The sequence below is a fragment of the Empidonax traillii genome, unplaced genomic scaffold (genome assembly GCF_003031625.1).
Source record: "Empidonax traillii isolate 1590-97213 ecotype Southwest subspecies unplaced genomic scaffold, ASM303162v1 scaffold626:size867168, whole genome shotgun sequence".
Classification (NCBI taxonomy): Eukaryota; Metazoa; Chordata; class Aves; order Passeriformes; family Tyrannidae; genus Empidonax; species Empidonax traillii.
The window spans coordinates 720,899-739,221 of NW_020955819.1; the positions used below are offsets into that span (position 1 = coordinate 720,899).

The 18,323-nt window shown below is 36.5% G+C and overlaps 1 protein-coding gene across 1 annotated transcript in view; it reads left to right on the top strand.

The window, feature by feature from the left end:
* Positions 1-18,323, top strand: part of BIRC6 (baculoviral IAP repeat containing 6) — a 157,671-nt gene that overhangs the window by 25,099 nt on the left and 114,249 nt on the right. The window contains exons 14-24 of the mRNA XM_027898852.1: positions 2,207-2,356; positions 6,918-7,143; positions 8,786-8,946; positions 11,731-11,862; positions 13,116-13,247; positions 13,514-13,692; positions 14,282-14,412; positions 15,290-15,451; positions 15,564-15,695; positions 15,962-16,059; positions 17,274-17,421. Coding sequence (XP_027754653.1) covers positions 2,207-2,356; positions 6,918-7,143; positions 8,786-8,946; positions 11,731-11,862; positions 13,116-13,247; positions 13,514-13,692; positions 14,282-14,412; positions 15,290-15,451; positions 15,564-15,695; positions 15,962-16,059; positions 17,274-17,421 — 1,651 coding nt within the window. The remainder of the gene's footprint in view (positions 1-2,206; positions 2,357-6,917; positions 7,144-8,785; positions 8,947-11,730; positions 11,863-13,115; positions 13,248-13,513; positions 13,693-14,281; positions 14,413-15,289; positions 15,452-15,563; positions 15,696-15,961; positions 16,060-17,273; positions 17,422-18,323) is intronic.

Here is an 18,323-nt window from a genome sequence, read left to right on the forward strand (position 1 = left end):
GGTCGTCTTTGGATGTTCTATGAGAGCAAAATCCTCCTTTGTGATACAGCGGCAAAGACACCTATGGTGTTTTGGAAAGTGTGCATAACCAGAGGCTAATACTGTGTAACTGAAGTTCGTGGTAAACTTCTTTACAGAAGCTTTTTAAAAACAAGTAAGAGAAAGTGAGATGTCTCAAATTTAACACAGATTTTATTTTTCTTGGAAAAGTTCTGGAATCTTTCAGGAATGCAGGGATTATGACTACTTCCTCTTGTAGTATGGAAAAAATTATATGGATGTTTTTGCTGCTGTTGATCGTTGTGTGAGGAAAATTGTTTATTTGTGAGCTGTTTAATTTCAAGGAAACTCATGTGTTATTTTCTATAACTAATTTTTTCCCCTCCACACTTGGGACCATTTTGGGATGGATGTGCTGTTCTGCACCGGGGCTGTGTGGGTTGGGGCTGAGAGAGGGGGGCAGTACAGGCGTTTTTACTGGATCTTGATTAGAAAAACCCCAACAAAAAATAGCTTAATGCGATAGCTATTTTAGTGAGGGAGAATAAAAAGAGAAATATAGGTAGTGAAAAAATCAGATCCTGGGAACCCTGTTTTCATGCATCATCACCCAGGGACCCTGAGTAGATTTTTCCACAGCACACTGCACAAATCCTGTCCATGGAGCTGTTCTTACATTTTGGCCATTTGAGTTACTATTTTCCTCATATTGTTCTGTTTTGTTAAAAGTGCGATTTCATTAAGTTATTTGTTGTCAGGCCTTTTGTAGATCCCAAAAAAACCCTGTACAAGCTCTCTCTGTGCCTTTCACATGCTCTCTGCCTCCTTGTGTTTGTCACTCTGTTTCTTACCCCTCACAGTGCACAACATATACCTGCTTTTATCTTGGGTTTTTATCACATTTTTATTCTTGGGTTTGTTTGTTTCAGATTCCCTGGATAATTTGTATAACAGTGTTTATCATAGTGTTAGTCAGATGCTGAAGATCAGTCTGTGAACATTTCTCAAAAACTTGGATTTTTGTATTTGAATCCTACTGTTTAGAATTTTTTGTAACTTCTGAAACTGGTTAACAGCACTTCCAGCCTTATGCACTTCCAACCTTATGTAAAATTAAGCATTCCTTCTCAGTGACTTAAAGTGCAAGTCCTATGAGGAGCGGTTTAGGGAGCTGAGACTTCTTTAGTCTGCAGAAGAGGAGGCTAAAAGAGGACCTTATCACTCTACAACTACCTGAAAGGTGGGGAGGTTGTAGTCAGATGGGGATTGACCTCTTCTTCCAAGTAACAAAGGATAGTACAGGAGCACATGGCCTCAAGTTGCTCCTGGGGAGGTTTAGCTTGGATATTAGGAAAAATTTCTTCACAGAAGCATTGAAGCAGCCTGCTCAGGGAAGTGGTGGAGTCACCATCCCTGGAGGCATTTAAAAGACTGTAGATGTGGCACTTCAGGGCATAGTTTAGTGGTAGACTTGGTAGTGCTGGTTTAATGGTTGCACTTAATGATCTTAGTGGTCTTTTCCAACCTAAATGGTTCTATGATTCTATGACTTCTCTGTAAATGATAGAATTCATTTATATGTATCTGTAGTGGTGAATAATGGGCAGCCTCCTTGAGTGATTTCAAAACCCCATCAATACGTTGTGTCCGTTAAAAAGTTTGGACTTGCTCTTTTGTCTGTTGGCCTGATCAGTGTTGTAATTCTAGGTTTGATGAAATGATGTGAAGAGCCACTTAGTTGGGAGAATTCAGAGAAATTAGTTTATTTTTCAGTTTTCAAATATCAAACTTTAAAGGAAATTTGTGTAACCTGTACAAATGAGGTAGTGTAGGCTTTTACTTCAATGATGGAATATTTTCTCTTTATAAACATATTTTGGATTTTGGGAAGTGACATAATGGTCATGATTTTTGGTTTCTGTTGAGGTTTCCTGTGTCATTTACCTTTTAAAATGCCTCCCCCCAGTGTCTTACCTTTGATACCATTCACAACTGCAGTATTTTTGAAGTTCTGTTTTGCATTTGCCCTGAAAAAAATTGTAGTAGTAAAGCAAAATTAATATTCCTGTATAATCTTACTGGTTTCAGGTCCTGTGTAATTGCTGTCATAATTGCATAGCAGTTCAACTGCAAGCCAGCCTTATGCATTGAGTTTAGCTGTATGCTTGTCTAAACTTTCTTCTTTTGTTGTCTGTGATGATTTTAGGTGGAGAACTTCATTTCCTTCAGATTGGAGGGACCTGCGATGACATAGATGAAGCCGATATACTTGTAGATGGATCCCTTTCCAAAAGTGTAGAACAGTCATCAGAAGGCACCAAGCCCTTATCTAATCCTTCTAGTCCAGGCATTACAGGTAAATTGCACATGTGTAAATGTACCATTATCTAAAAATTTTTGTAATTTTTGGAAGTTGCATATTTTCAATTACTTAGTCGCATACTGCTTTATAATTTTTTTGTTGCCCAAAGTTGGAGTTCTCTAGTTGCTGTCACTGATTATGTACAGGCATAATACTTCAGCAGTTCCTGATTAAAAAACAAACAAACAAACAAGCAAACAAAAAAACAACAAAAAAACCCACACCAAACCCCAAACACTTTTATGTAATTGACTGTTTTTCTAATCTCTGCAGGTGATTTTAAGTGTCGTAGACAGTAAGAAACATGTAACTGTGCAGTGACTGAGCTTCCTACATAGTTTAAACAGGCTTGAGATCTTTATTTGGAATTATAATCGTGTCTTTATTAAGTAAAATTACCTTAAAGTTTCATGCAGAAGCTGTACAGGTCTACGTAATAAAGCTGTAATAAAGCTGTATTTAACAGGTACTACTGCGCACAGTGGAATTGATACTTCCTGTAAGTCAGGCAGTGTAGTTGCTGTAGATAAATTAAGCTTACAATGTGGACTCTTGGTTTTTAGCTGTTTGCCTGGGTTGAGCTCAAATCCTTTTGTCCTTTACATATTAGTTTCCTTCCTCGACAGGCACCCTACCCTTGGACAGCAGGAAATAATTGTTTTGAATTGTCCAAATTGTTTTTACCCTAAACATCTTGTTTAAGTGTTGTCTTTACTGAGGTTCTAATATACTTGACCTGCAACAATCTGCTGCTTTTTGTAGTCTCCAGGCCCACTAAGATTAAACAAATAGTTGAGCGAGAGGGTTGTTCCTTTTGTAGGCAGGTAGAAGGGGAGAAACTTGAGGGACTCTTCCTGTCTGTCAGGGAGAACAGTGAGTTTGCAGGTTATGGGAGCTCCTGGCCTCTCTATGGGCCTCTCAGTCTTTTTTCAGCCCTCATCAAAGATGCTTTAGTGTAGATCAATTGCTGCTAAAACTTAACAACAAATCTAATTTTGTTGGTTTAGCCTGAGGAAGATTTGAGTCATGCTGAGATTTTTAAAGAGTGTATATTATATATATAGTCTTGGTTTGAGTTTATAAAGGGAATTGTTTATGAGAGACATGTAAAACTATTATGTTTTTAATTTTGTTTTAACCTGCAGCTGTTGAAGATAGAGAAAGAAAGCATAATTGTTTTAGTTGGATTGGGTTTGGAAGTTGTGGTTATGTCTGTTGGGACAGAAATAGGGATACACTGGGAATAGATTACCTACAATATAAAAACCCCAAAATTAAATAATATAAAGCATGAAGTTAAAACAGTGATACAAGGGAAATAAACCATTCATGTAGCTAGGACTGTTTCAGAGAAATTATGTTAATTCTGTGTGTACATGTACATGTGTGTGATGGGGGGTGTATTTGCCTGCAGCTACAGAGGACAAAAAAAGCTGGTAGAGGACTGGCTGTACAGGGACCATTTTGGATCGTGGCATCTTTGTTGTCAGCAGGCTACTTGCTATCTTTCTCCCAAAGCCCCTTCTTGCTGTCAGCCTTCTAACGCTCTTACGTATTATGCTGTGTCTGTGTGATCCCAATTTTATTCCGCAAGAGTTCATCAAAAGAGGGAAAGAAAAGATGCTTTTTGTCGTAAGATTTCTTGTAAGCAGCATTACAGCAGTTGCTTTAAAGTCTGTATTTCTCCAGCTCCTCCTCTTTTTCACCAAAGAAGCCATTTCTGAAGTTTGAAAATGACTGGGAAATAAAGTGTTGTATGTATGTGAGTGAAAAAGGTCTGTGGCTTTCTTCTGCAGCCTTCTTTTGCTAATGGTTAATAAAGCAAAAAAGAGAATATAAATATCAAGGACAAGATGTGCTTCAATGGATGCATTCCCTGTACAGTAGCTTATCAGCAGATTTCAGTGACTTCCAATCAAATGGTAACTTTGACTATCCTGATGAATCAAATAGATGAGCATTACTGTTTAAATTCTGCCAGTACTGTAAAGGGGATTTTTTTCCCCTTTTTTATCTCTTTCACATCCAGCCTTCAGCACAGGCTTGAATATGGCTTATTGGAACAAGAAATTGATTTATTTATGCATAGATTTCAAAGTAGCTGTAGCTGTAGATTGTCCACAAGCTGCAGGTCCTCCTTTAAATAGTCATATAATTCAGACAGTGTACTATTGCTTGATCTTGGTCTGTAATGGTTTCCAAAGAGTTGTTAGATACACAGTAATGATCAGATAAATTGAGAACTATTTTGCTGTGGCATCAAACTGAGCCACTAAAAGCTGTGAGAGCAGCTTAATGGTCATAGGAAGCCAGTGCTAAAATGAGGGGACTGGGCAGGAATTGTGGAAACCAAATGGGATTTGCAGAGCTCTTAGTCCAAAATATCCAGGTTAAGGATACTGAAGTCGATAATACAGGATTCTCAGCATATATGTGAATGATTGCCAGGACTTCTAAGTCATTATCTGTACGATTCATGATGAGCCTTGGTCCCCAACATTTATAACATCAGCATTAATTCTCTTTTAGTCTTAAATACCATACAACAGAAAAAAAAACATTTTCTTCCACTTTTGTCCTAGCATGTTATTCAGACAGAGAGGTAGCCCAGCAGAGGTTTCTGTTTGAGGAAATGAACTCCTGCAACAAGCAGAAGCTTTTGCCCATACATTGTTTCTATATATATTGTGGGATTTGTTTGTGTGTTTATTTTTCTTTGTTGTTGGCATTCTAGAATGCATTTGTTAAATTTTATATTCTAGCCTGAATCTAAAACTTTTTAGAAGGAAATAAGTTAACCATATACTAATTTTAGATTACTATTTCCTTTTAAGGAGCAGCGAGTTTGTTTTTTTTTTTTTGTGGTGAAGTGATCTACAATAATGCTTTTCTTTTTGAAGTGAATTGAAAAAGAGTATTGGTTATTCTTGACCAGTTTAAAACCTGCTTTCAAGTTTGCTGTTAGAACCAGCTTGCAATAACATTCTATTAGAATATAATAAAAGTCTTATAATTTTTCAAAAGAAACCAAGTATACTTGACAACACTGAGAAGTTAAGTCCTTTAGGGGTTGATACCACATATATGTGGTTGCTCTGAATACTTTGAATTTGTTTCTGTTGGAGAGGGAAGGAGAATGATGCAGGAAAAATCCAGTCTAGTCAAAGATAGAATTGTTGTACAGTTTAAGCAATGATCTCACTTCTAATTGCAGTGTCATCCAGCTAATGAGGTTCACATTTGGCAGTTAAAAAAGTGAAGGTCTCTGCCCTATTATTGAAATTCAATTTCTAAAGCATTTCTAATTTCTTCAGCATTTGCCTGCCTCCTAGATTGATGATTAGAAATTATTTTAGTTGCAATGAGAGTGAATTTTTTTGCTTGACTCTGTGTGTTTCTCCTGAAGCTCAACTTGGCTTGCTGTACAAGACAGTCTCTAGGTTCAGATTTCTCTGGGAGGGTGGTATTTGTGTATTATTGTCCCCCCAGCCTGGGTGGTGAAAGTAGGAGTCAGGTAGCAAACTTTCTCCTTTTGAAAACCATAATTTCTTTACAACTAAAAGATTTTCTCCAAAATGCATTTTGAAGAGAAAATGCTCAAAATATAAGAAAATTTATATTGTGCATATCTTATTTTCCCTCATTGGTTTTTTGTTGTGGTGGTGCCTTTTTGGTTTTTTGTTGGGGTTTGTTTGTTTGTTTGTTTTGTGGTTTTGGGGGACTTTCTTTGGCTGTTTTTTTTTTGTTTATTTGGGGTTTGGGGCGGGGTGATGGTCTTTGTAAGTAAATCTGTTTTGGTTTTGTTTTGTTTGTTTGTTTGTTTGTTTTTTAGGTTTTTTGTGGTTTCTTTAGGTATTTGGCTTCCTGGGATATTTTAGTTTTCAGTACTTCAATTAATATCCTTATTTCCTCAATACAAGGCTTGAATATGAAGACAAGAAGACAGTATAATTGTCTAGGCCCAGTGCATTACATTACTTTTAAGTAAAGCATGTTTGTTTTTCACTTACCCCTCTTTTAAGATAAATTGGAAACCCTTCACAACGTTGTAGTAATTCACCATAAAACAAGTCTGTATTGATAAGCAGGTGCCAAAGTGATGTTTTAAACAGTGATAAAATTGTCACAATTATATAGTAATTCTGTATGTCTGTTTTAATGAAATATAAAACTTTTTTTTTTATCTGAGTCAATAGAGATTAAAAAAAAATGTTTAATCAGCTTTATATCTTCAAAGTGTAGCTGGCTAATTACTTATGGCTGATGATTCTGGTTAAATCCCAGAGAGCATGCTCAGAGCTTTCAGTACTTAGAAAATTTATTCCAAATGAACTGCCTTCAAAGGATACTGCCTTCAAGGCTAGAGTTGTTTGGTTGCTTTGTTTAGGGTGGTGCTTTTTTAATGTGTTTTTTATTAATTTTTTTTAATGGAAAACCTTCATATAACATCTAGTTATTTGTACCGTAGCAGTTTGGCTATATTTCTGAGTGTTCTTGGAAAAAAAAAAATTGACGTAATAATGATGTTCTTTCTGTATGTTCTGTAATTATTCAGGAGTTGATCTTTTGGTGGACCAGCCATTTTCCCTTGAAACCCTGACATCCCTGGTGGAACTGACCCGTTTTGAGACCTTGACACCGCGGTTTTCAGCCACTGTCCCTCCCTGTTGGGTAGAAGTCCAGCAAGAGCAGCAGCAAAGGCGGCACCCTCAGCATCTGCACCAACAGCACCACGGGGATGCAGCTCAACACACTCGAACCTGGAAGCTACAGACAGACAGGTAAGGAGGGCGACAGCCCAGAAGGAGTTGTGTGCATTGCTCAATTAGTTTGTATAGCTGTGCAGTCACAAATTTCTTGCAATTGAATTGTTTTTAGCTCGTGTGCAAGTTTAAGAACGTGTAGTTTTGAAGATGATTATCCCTACTTGGTAGCTTGCATTACAGGTCTCTGTGAGATTGCCAGAGTTGTTTTAGTGGACCTTGAAACAAATTGAAACATCAGGTTTTGAATTGGGGTGTTTTAATTTCCCAAATGTGGCCACTTCGTTGTATAATTAGGCAACCACATTTGCCAGAGTTACACATATGCTTGATATATTCTGTAAAAGACTGATTCACCCTTCTTATGCACATACATGTTCTCAGTATATTTTTTTAATCGGAAAATGGTGCCAGTATGACCAATTGGTTGTCCAAAATGAAATTGTGTTGTAATTTATTTTAAAATATGAAGATAGAATCTGGATTTATGTCTGTTCATGTGAAATTAAATCTTTATATGTGAGACATTTACTTCAGCCACTACAGAGCCTCAGTTGTGCTACAATTTGGGTATATTTTCATTGAAATGAGCTGCACCAACATGGTATATGTGGCAGTACTTAGTTTTTAACACATGATGTGAGAACTTGGAATTCCTCTTAACATACTTTTTGTGAAAAATGCATGGAGAAACAGAACATAGATGTAAGTTTCACTGTGTGTTTTATTAAGGGCTGTGCTTAAGACACTACAAAGATCTTTTAGGTCAGGCTGTTACACATCTGTTCCACTGATATGTAAGATTTGGAAAGGCCATACAGTGGAAACAATGAAATGACCAAAGGGAGCTAGGGATCATTCATGGGGCAGAAAAAGCGTGTTGTACAAACAAGTGAAAGCTGGCATGTGATAATCAAGTATTGCAGGTGGGAAAACGGGTAATAGTTGCAGGCATTTTCAGGGCTGACACCTAACAGGAGCTGAACTTGCTTGAATTAAATATTCATAAGCTGTGGTTAAAAACATGCAGTGCAGTCTAAGTTTTAGAACCTTTATTTATCTTGTGGTTTAGCTTTGTGTAAGTAAAATATTCTGTGTGGAACAAGTGGAAAGGAGGTGGTTCCTTGGAAAATAACTTATAGTTAAAACAATTGATTATCCAAGTGTGCTCAGCAGCAGTTGAGAAGTAAAAAGCTACCGATATGAAGATACAAGGAAGCAAACAGTGAAGGTAATTGCTGTTAATTGGAAGGTGATAAGTGCAAAATTGGCATATGAATATTTTTTCACTAAAGGAAAAGAACTATGCCTGCTGCAAAGTAAACCAGGGTTGTAAAGGGGTAAAGGTAAAAGTTTTGGTTTAGTACTAGAAGTCTTTGACAGCTTCTAAATGACTCATGATGAAAATTATTGGAGTCCCTTTGTTCTTAGGGTAGAATCTTAAGATTGAAAGCAAAATTAACTCTTAATTAAAAGTTATCTGGAAAGAAACTTTTTGATTTCCGGATTATTTTGTTGGTCATTAGTATGAGGTTCCTTTTATCTCTTCTTTGAGTACCTCATACTGATACCTATCAAGATGTGGGATTACACAGGTGCTTCCTGTTTGATCTGATTTATCTCTTAACACTGGGTCATTGACTTCTTTTTTTCCCAACAGCAACAGCTGGGATGAGCATGTCTTTGAACTGGTTCTACCCAAAGCCTGTATGGTTGGACATGTGGACTTCAAATTTGTTTTGAATTCAAACATCACCAACATTCCCCAGATTCAAGTGACTTTACTGAAAAATAAAGCTCCGGGCTTAGGGAAAGTAAATGGTAAGAAATAGCTTAAAATAACTTTCAGAACATTATTTCTTTTCTTAAACTCCTTATTCTCTGTGATGTCAGAAAAATTGCTTGAAATTGTGTAAGTATTCCAGTTTTACTTATTTCCATGTTATTGTGTTTCTCAGCATCATAGGCTGTTTTCACTTATCATGTTTTGAGTGAAAACAGTTTGAAAATCCTGACATTTATACAAATGAAAACACATAGCTCAAAACTCAGCTATTATTCTATACTACTTGAATCCTACAGTCATTAAAAAAATACATTTGTCAATTGTAAATCATCTTAGAGACTGACTGATAAAACAAGTGATGCTCTTCTAAGGTCTTGGTATGTAAAAAAAAAAATTACAATATATCATTCCAAGTCACAGAAGGAAATTTTTTGCCAGTGAGAAAATGACAAGGCTTTTCTTCATGGCAGTAGAAAAAACCTGGCTTCCTTGGGAATTCTCTCATCCTTTGGCTCATTAACTAAGCTCTGGGAAAGCTGCAGTATAATTTCATCTTTTGTTCCTTGCAGCTTTGACAGAGGAGGCCAAAGTTAGGAACACTCTTGCCTTGGGAAGACTCCTAACTGGACTGTGCATCTTACTACCTCTCAGGGAACCTATGAGGAGATAGTGTAAATTGAAAAGTCAGTTCTCTGACGTGGAAGTTTTTGCTTCCATTGGGATTTTCCTGTGGTAAGAGTGTTCATTGCACGTCCTGCTGCACTGTCTGCTAGGAGAGGAAGATATTACATGCAGCACCTCCTCTTATTGAGGCATTAATTGGTTATCTTCATCTGGCCACCTCTTTTCCAAAAGCTTCTGGGAACTGAGTACTTCCCAGAAATCTTAGTGTCGGATATTATCATATTTGTTGGTGGATATAAAATGTGTTGGGGAGAACAGCAAGAATGATCCTGATCCTAAAAGTCGTGGTTTTTTTCCTGTTTTTTTTTTTGATTGCGAAGTAAGAGCATCCCAGTTAAACAAGGGTAACAGAGCTATAAATTTTGAAAAGGAATACAGGCATACCAAAGGTCATTGACATGCATCCATACAACTTCCCACTCCGTAACATCCCTCAGTGTTTAACAACAAAAAAATGTGTCCTGGATATGCTTCCTTTAAATACTGGTTGTTATCCAAGAACAAAATATTCTAGCATAGTAATATTCTTTGTGAAAAGCCAATTCTTTCAAGACACAAGATGGTTTAGATTTAGCAGAAGTGCTAGCTGTGACTGCAGGACAGCAGACAGCAGGTGTTCTTTCAGTTTCTTCATTTTTTTTAATGCTTGCAGTAAAACCTTAATTTTAACATGTAGCAGAAATTAGTTCTGTCAAATTAAAAGACAGGATAGATAGACCATGTTGCTCTTCTGAATGGAACATGCTTTGTTTTCAGCCTGAATTCAGTCCATTTGTAGATCTGGATGTCAGAATCAATCTGAAAATCTTCACCTGTGGAACAAAACAGTAGAAGAAAAGCTAAACTCTTTTCCTTAATGCTTCGGTTTTAAATATTTCTGAGCAAAGAGTTTCAGAAGTTGGTAATTCCTTGGAGACATTTGATTGCACTGTGAACTAGATTGCCAGAGCTCTCTGTGAATGCTTTTCCTCACAGCATAGTGATCAGAAGTCATAACAGCTCTTCTAGAAAATATTTCGCTTCCTTACATATACTGGAATTTGGGTTTTTTTGTTATAGATGGGGGGAAAAAGCATGGAAAGGGGGGGTCAGTTAGTCTAGAAAGGACTGGGGAATGTGAGAGCGCCTGCAAGGCAGCCTTTCAAGATCTTTTTTTCTTTTTTTTATTCAGTAGGATTGAGGAGGCACGACTAACCAGCATCTTCCCAAAGTGTGACTGCATTGCAGTTCTTTCCTCCCCTTTTTCAATTTCTCAAATTTTGGGAAAGGACCTTAGTGACATTTGCCTTTTTTCTATTGAATAAAGTAATAGGGCATTAGTGATTTCATTATAAGGGAAGACAAACCTTGATAATTTATATCTGTGATGGATCTTAACCAAAATGTTCTAATCCTAGAGAGAAGTAATATTCAGGATTGTTTGATGGCTCTTGAAAATGTATGAAAAGCTCAGACTGAAATTCAATTAACTCCCTCTATTCCCTTCTCTCCTTCTATAGAGGGAGAAAAGAACTGAAATTTTAAGATCATAAGACCTAGGGAAGATGTGTAGGGGAGAGTTTATTCAGTCATTTTTTGGAATGACAGGAGCACTGGAAAGAGTTAAATATTCAGAGGCATAATTCTTCCAGTTTGGAATTAATGGTTTTGGTGTGGCAGTTAATTCACTGTATATGCTTCTTGTTTATTTGCTTGCATGTCCTCTTCATCTCTGATTCATGTGATCCATTTAATTGAGAAAAAGACTGTATTTAAGTTTTATCAAAATAATGTTTGGTGTTCAGCAGGAGCAATCCCGTTATTTTAAGTTTGAAGTATTTAAAGTTTATCAAACTTTCAATATTGGAATCTCATTGCTTGGGAGTAATATGCAGCTGATTATTGGGGAAAAGAATTTGGGCAGTGTTAAAGCAAAACAGGCTCTTTAGAGCTCATTCAGAAGTATTTTTTTCTAACTATTTGCTGCAACTTCAGTTCAATCCTAATATGGAAAATGTGCCTTTGTGTGTTTGTAGTTTTACATTAAAAATAGTGTTGTGGGCAGAAAGCTGATAATTTTGCTATGAAAACTCTTGCTTCTGTTTTTCTCGAGCCTTGAGCAATGTTTGAAATCTTTCTAATATATTTATTTCCAGAAGCAGCAGTAGATAGACAGATCACATTTCCTTTATCTCCAGCTCTTAATATTGAAGTGGAGAGAAATGGAAAACCAGGACTGGTGGAATTCAATGAAGAAATGCAGTATATGGATGTAGAGGAACCACAATGTAAGTTTTATTTATCTTGTTATATTTTGTTTAAAATATGAGCTTTTTTCTTTTTTCAAATGATATACTGGAATTCCTCTGCAGAGAATTCTCAGTCATTTAAAATATAGTTATTTCTCTCTTCAGAGTTTTTCTCTCACTGATCTGTTTGCTTAAAGAGTTGAAAGTTTAACACAAACACACCAAAAAAATCCCAAACTACTGAAGAGGTTTGTTACTTAAAAAGCAGATTAGTATTTATTTGATTTTAGAAATAAAGTAGATTGATAGGGCACCTTCCTAACTAAAATTCTAAACTGTTCCAGCAGTATTTTACTTTGTTTCTTTAGCTAGTTTTAGTATAATTTTTCTTTGCATACCTGGCTTTTGCAGAGATTGCTGCCGTAAACAAGGAAAATAAGGAACAGCCACTAAAGAATTCATAACTAGTCCTGTTGACTTTGAGTCACATCACACTGGCTGTGCCTGATTTTATAGCTTTTTGTTAACCAGCCCTCTTCCACAAGATCTCTTAGACTGTGGAAGGCGGTAAGAGTGGGTCTGAGTCTGAGTGAGGAGAGCTGCAGACTGAAAATTGTCTGTTATAGTGATTCAGCATGAGCTATGGATTCTTTTTCTTGGTCTTTAACAGTCTTACTTTACACTTCCTTTTCCCTCATGTTATCAGGCTTATCCTAGAGCATGACTAGAAAGGGCCTTTCCAACCCAAACCATTCTATGATTCTATGACTCTAAGAGAGGTGTTGCAAAGGATGAGGGGAGGGATCCAAGGGATGATAAAAATGCTGCAAGGAGATGTTCCATGCTGAGAAAGGAGCAGCAGAAATGAGTGAATGATGATTTCGGTAGTTTGAACATACCACAGGAGAAGCAAATCAGTCTTCTTGTTTTAAATTTATTAATTATTTTGTTTTGTTTTAAACTGTTCTGTCCTACTTCAGTAAAGACCAAGTAAGAGTTGTGGATATATAATATTGTTTCATTGTTTCATCAGTTGTATATTTTCTTGCTTTGATAATCTGGTTACATATATATTATCCACATTATACAACTTCAAATGGTTTGAAAACTGTTGTTTACCTTTATTGATTTCACTGGAAAAAGTCTAAAAATGAACCTCAGGTAATTTTTGATGTAGAGTTATGTGTATTTAGTGATCAGATTTGACATGGTGTATTTTTAATCCATGCAAATTAACAGATTTTGTGACAATTATGGCTAATTCATATCCATGTTACTCATGTTTTTTTAAGGTCTTAGATTGTGTCCATTTCTGGAGGAACACAAGGAGGATATACTTTGTGGTCCAGTATGGCTGGCTACTGGACTTGATCTATCAGGACATGCTGGAATGTTGACACTAACAAGTCCAAAGCTTGTTAAAGGTAAACCAGTTTATTATGCTGTTTGCATGAAGTATGTGTCACTAAAGTGCATCTCATACTTCTGTAGTCAGACTTAGATTTATTTGTTTTCACACTGACAAATTTTGCTGTGTAACAGTTTCAAACTGATGATCAGGTACTGAATTAATATGGTTGAGCTCTGCATGTGCACTACATCTGTGAAGTTGAAATCTGTTTACAATTTGCTTTAGTAAACTATGCAAATTCTCTCCTCACCTCCCCCCCTTCTTTTCTCCCACTTTTAGGCATGGCTGGTGGCAAGTATCGTTCATTTTTAATTCATGTTAAAGCAGTGAATGACAGAGGAACAGAAGAAATCTGCAATGGTGGCATTAGACCAGTTGTTAGAATACCACCTCTAAAACCTCAGACTAACAAGGGCCATTCACTTGCTTCATTGTTGGCAAAAGTTGCAGCAGGCAAGGTAATGAATAGCCAAGGAAGACGTGTGTTAGTTGTGGACTTGGTGTGATTTATGTGATCTGAAAACCAAACAGCTGTTAGGAGAATAAGATCTATTAAAAATTGCTTTCTAAACACAACTCTGTGTTGACACCTTCAAGAATTAGAGTTCAACATCTCTTTAAGTTGTTTCTTTTGTGCATGTTTAGTTGAAAAGATCTGTTCTGCACTTTTACATTCTGAGCACTTGTTTTTGAAACTTCTGTTTGCCTGAGTATTTTCAGGAGCTGATACTCCTCATCTTTCCACAAAGATCTCTGTGTGTGTGTGTGTATTTTACTCTTGATCGTTGTAGTTCTAAGATTGGATGATATGACATACATCTTGAGGACATTATTAGAATAGTTAGAACATAATAGATTACAGGACATTATTAAGTTTGTTGTTCTATATTAAAGCAACTAGTGAATAAAAGTAGTTTATTTTAGTACAGTGCTCAAGCTGAAAGATTTTACTGAACTGTTTGCATTTCACTGAACAAGGTATAAAAGTTAATCAGTCAGAATCAATGTGATTTTTGAATTTTTTTTTTCCAAAAAAAAAATCATCAGGAAAAGCCATCTAGCAAAATTGAAGGCACTAATTCTTCAAGAAAATCAGATAATCTGCGAGGCTGTGACTTACTTCAAGAAGTCTCTGTAACAATTCGAAGATTTAAAAAAACTTCAATTTCGAAGGAAAGGTTAGTAGGTGGTTTTTAATTCTGAAGAAATATTAACTTTAGTTACGCTTCTCATAAAAAGTTTAGTCTTCAAAATAGCTCAAGTCAAGCCACTGTTTCAAGTTGTCATTTCATAAGCTTATTTTGTTTGGAAAATCCTATAAATTATGAGTTAGAGGGCTCTGTGCTGTGCAAGTTGTGGTAGAAGAACATCGTACAGGAAATTATATGTTGAGTGATTATTTTACCTGACTTGAAAAAGCAAATATAAAATGTTCTTGGTAAAGTAGATAAATTATCTGGACAGATTTTTTTTTTTCTTTAAAGGAAGCATCTTTGCTTTCTATTTCCGCATTGTCTGGTTTCTTGCAGCAGAGATTATATTATTTGTCAAGAAGTTTAGAATCAAATTTAACCAGCAAATTGTTACTCAAAGAAGTGGTTAAAGTCTCTGGATTGGTACTGCAGACCTCAATGCAAACAATATAGTATTTAAAGTGTATTATCAGCTGCCACCCTACAGTGGTGGCACTGACTGTAATGGGCATAAAAAGGTCAAAGAGGCTGCAAAGAGGAATGTGCAAATGTTTGCTAAAGAGTGTTGTGGATGGTGGAAGTTTGTTTACATTTAAAAGTTGCTAGACGAGTTGATAGAAGGAAAAAATTCACAGAAGGTTATTAGGTATATAGTAACATAGGAAGTTCTATGAGCGGAAAATAGGAAGATTGGGAATGTGTGCATGGGAGGTATTATATATACTTGTGTACTGGTTTTACACTTATCTAGATTCTCTATTTTCCTGCTCTTATGACAGGATACAAAGCTGGAGGGACACTTTAATGGGAGAATGGCCATATTGGATAATTCTGCTTTTTATCTCCTTCTCCTCCTCCCTAGAGTTCAACGGTGTGCCATGTTACAGTTTTCAGAGTTCCATGAGAAGTTGCTCACCACTCTTTGCAAGAAGACAGATGATGGTCTGAGTACAGAGCACTCTCAGAGTCTTGTACTTGACACGCTTTGTTGGCTGGCTGGAGTGTACTCAAACGGACCTGGCAGGTGAGGGAGGAATTGTGTTCAGATTATTGTGGCTATTTTTCAGAGTCAGTTCACTTAAAAAAAAAAAAAAAGTTTTATATGATTCTCTAAAGTATGCAACTTGTCTTTACAGCTCAAAGGAAGGAAACGACAGTTTGCTTTCTAAGACACGTAAATGTGTCTCTGATATTATACGTGTTTGCTTCTTTGAAGCTGGGCGGAGCATAGCTCACAAATGTGCACGATTTCTTGCGCTGTGCATCAGGTCAGTGCTAGTTATTTACATTTATTTTTATTTATGTATTTCTATTTTATATATATTTGGGGGATTTGCCTGCAGTCTGAATTGTACAAACGAGTTTGTTATTGTTTGACATGGAATTCATAAAGCAACAAGATCTGGAAGATCTGTTCAGGGAAAATGTGTTTAGCGTATGACTGCAAAGAACATCAGTCTTTCAGCTTCATCTTCTGGAGGAGATGTCATCCTTGTTTTTTAATTAAGTAAAGTGTCTCTGTGTTTCTTTGTAGCAATGGCAGGTGTGACCCGAGTCAGCAGGGGTTTGGATCAGTTCTTCTAAAAGCTTTGCTCGACAATATGCCTCTTCTACCTGCCGCTGCCACAGGTGGTACGTATACAGTGGTTGTTCTTCAAAACATACACAGTATATTTGCTGTTTGTCATGTTTGGTTGGACTCTCTTGTGAGATAAGAATTAGGTCGTGGTTCGGTTAGTACAAAATGCTTCTTGGAATGATATGGTCAGGTGGTATCTAGGTATGGAGGAGGCATTTGCAGATAGAGGAATTTTAAGCAAATGAGCTTGCTTGAACCAGAATGCCAAGTCTGACGTTTCTGGAAGAGCATGAGTAAGTTTTGCAAGAGTTTTCAAAGGTGTTCAACAACAACAGATTTTGTTGACATAAGTAAGGGTCAAAATTGTCTGTTATTATTTAAAATTAGGAGATTTATTCCAGTCTATCCAAATGATACCCTACTAGCAATCCACTTTTGTTTCTTCTGCACCTAAAGGAAATTAACCAAGTTAAATTCCTTCCTTATCTACATTGCAGAGTAATGGTGTCTTAGCACCTTGGTGAAGACTCTTGAGTGCCAGATGGGATGGGAAGATGACTTTACCCACCTATTTAGGGTGGCAAGCCCTGCTTTTCACACTAGGACATTGTTGAATTAGTTCTAGCTTGGCATCACCTGGGGGTTTTTGCGGGAAAATTAGTTTGCATTCCAAAAGGTTTGTTGTGCTACCACCCAGGTAGAAACACTTAACACACTGCTATAAAGAGTTTGGAATGCATGAGGAGGGAAGAAGGAGGAAGCTGAGATTTGTTTCCATACAGTACCACCACAGTGTACTCCTAGAACTGATCTGTAAGTAAACAGTGACTCCAGCAAACACAGATTAAGGAGACAGCAATCAAAAAACAGAGGATAAAAGTAGAAAAAGAGTTGAATCTGGGGTAGGGCTTGGCTCTGATAGGATTGGAACCCCTAGCCTAGCACCTTAATAGATCAAGAGGATTTTGATGGTTGTGGGTAGAAGCAATGAAGGAAGTGTGTGAGCTCTCTCTTGAGAAGCTTTTTTCCTTCAGTTATGTGCTAGTTGATAAGAGAATTGGAAGTACTTGTGAAAATAAGTGATTACAGAATGATTCTAAATTGTAGTCTCTCAAAAAAGGGGAAGGGGTAGAATACTTTCTAGTCTGTATTCAGTAGCCATTAGATATTTTATTTATCACTTCCATTAATTATCCTTCAAAGTATGCTTTCTCAGTGAAAAATTCCTATCATGTTTCACCTGAATTTTTTTTTTTTTTAAATGCAGGATCTGTGTACTGGTATTTTGTATTGCTGAATTATGTAAAGGATGAAGATTTGGCAGGGTGTAGTACAGCTTGTGCATCATTGCTAACCGCTGTGTCCCGACAGCTGCAGGATCGCCTAACGCCGATGGAAGCGTTACTTCAAACAAGGTACTAAGAAATGTGAATGATGTAAACCTAATAAAAACAAACATAAGGATTATGTAATGCCATCCTTTGGTGTTCTGAAAAAGGTTGGGTGTTTTTAAAAAACGTGCCATATTTGTTTGAGCAAGGATTAATTTGCTACAGCTCTGGAAAACAGTTTTAACTTGTGCAAAGTTAAAGGTTAATTTAATTGCTATCTCACATTTTATATCAGCAAATGTGTATGCAATGTTTGATGACTGTGCAATCCGTAAGTTAATACTTATAATTTTTAGTGTAAGGACTAACAAAGCGTGTCCTATTTTGAGTATTGGAGGGAAACAAATACACCAAATAGTTTCAGTCCTACAAAAGTGTAGTCTCTCTGTAGTCTGACCATACAGTTGATGTATTTCTACTGAAGGACAAGTCTCTAACTCTAGAGACCTGGAGTAATTTACTGGGAATGCAGGTGCTTATTTTAAATCATGTATCAATGTAATTTCAAACGATGATATTGCATATTTTACGTATTGAACTGATTTACCATTTAGCTTTATATTCATGTGATGCCTAAAGGAAATCTCTGATGGTTCAGTTTTGTGGCAGTTTCCTTTCCAGTTACCCACTTTTGAATTTGGTACATGTGATATTTCAAATCACTTAGTGGTGAGCACAACTGTCTGAAGTGAGCTTCTGTTCTTGGTATCCTTCAAGCTTAGAGTTTCTGAATGTTTCTAGATGATGTTTTATTGATTTTTTTTCTTGCTTTTTTTTTCCTTGGAACTAAATTTGCATTCTCTTTTAACTTGGTAACCCGATAACTAGCTTAAAAAAAGTAGCAGACACATCTGTCTAATTCCTTATTTGACTATTATAGCTCTCTAGCAAGGACTGACTCTTTGATTGAATTTACTAATGTAAGC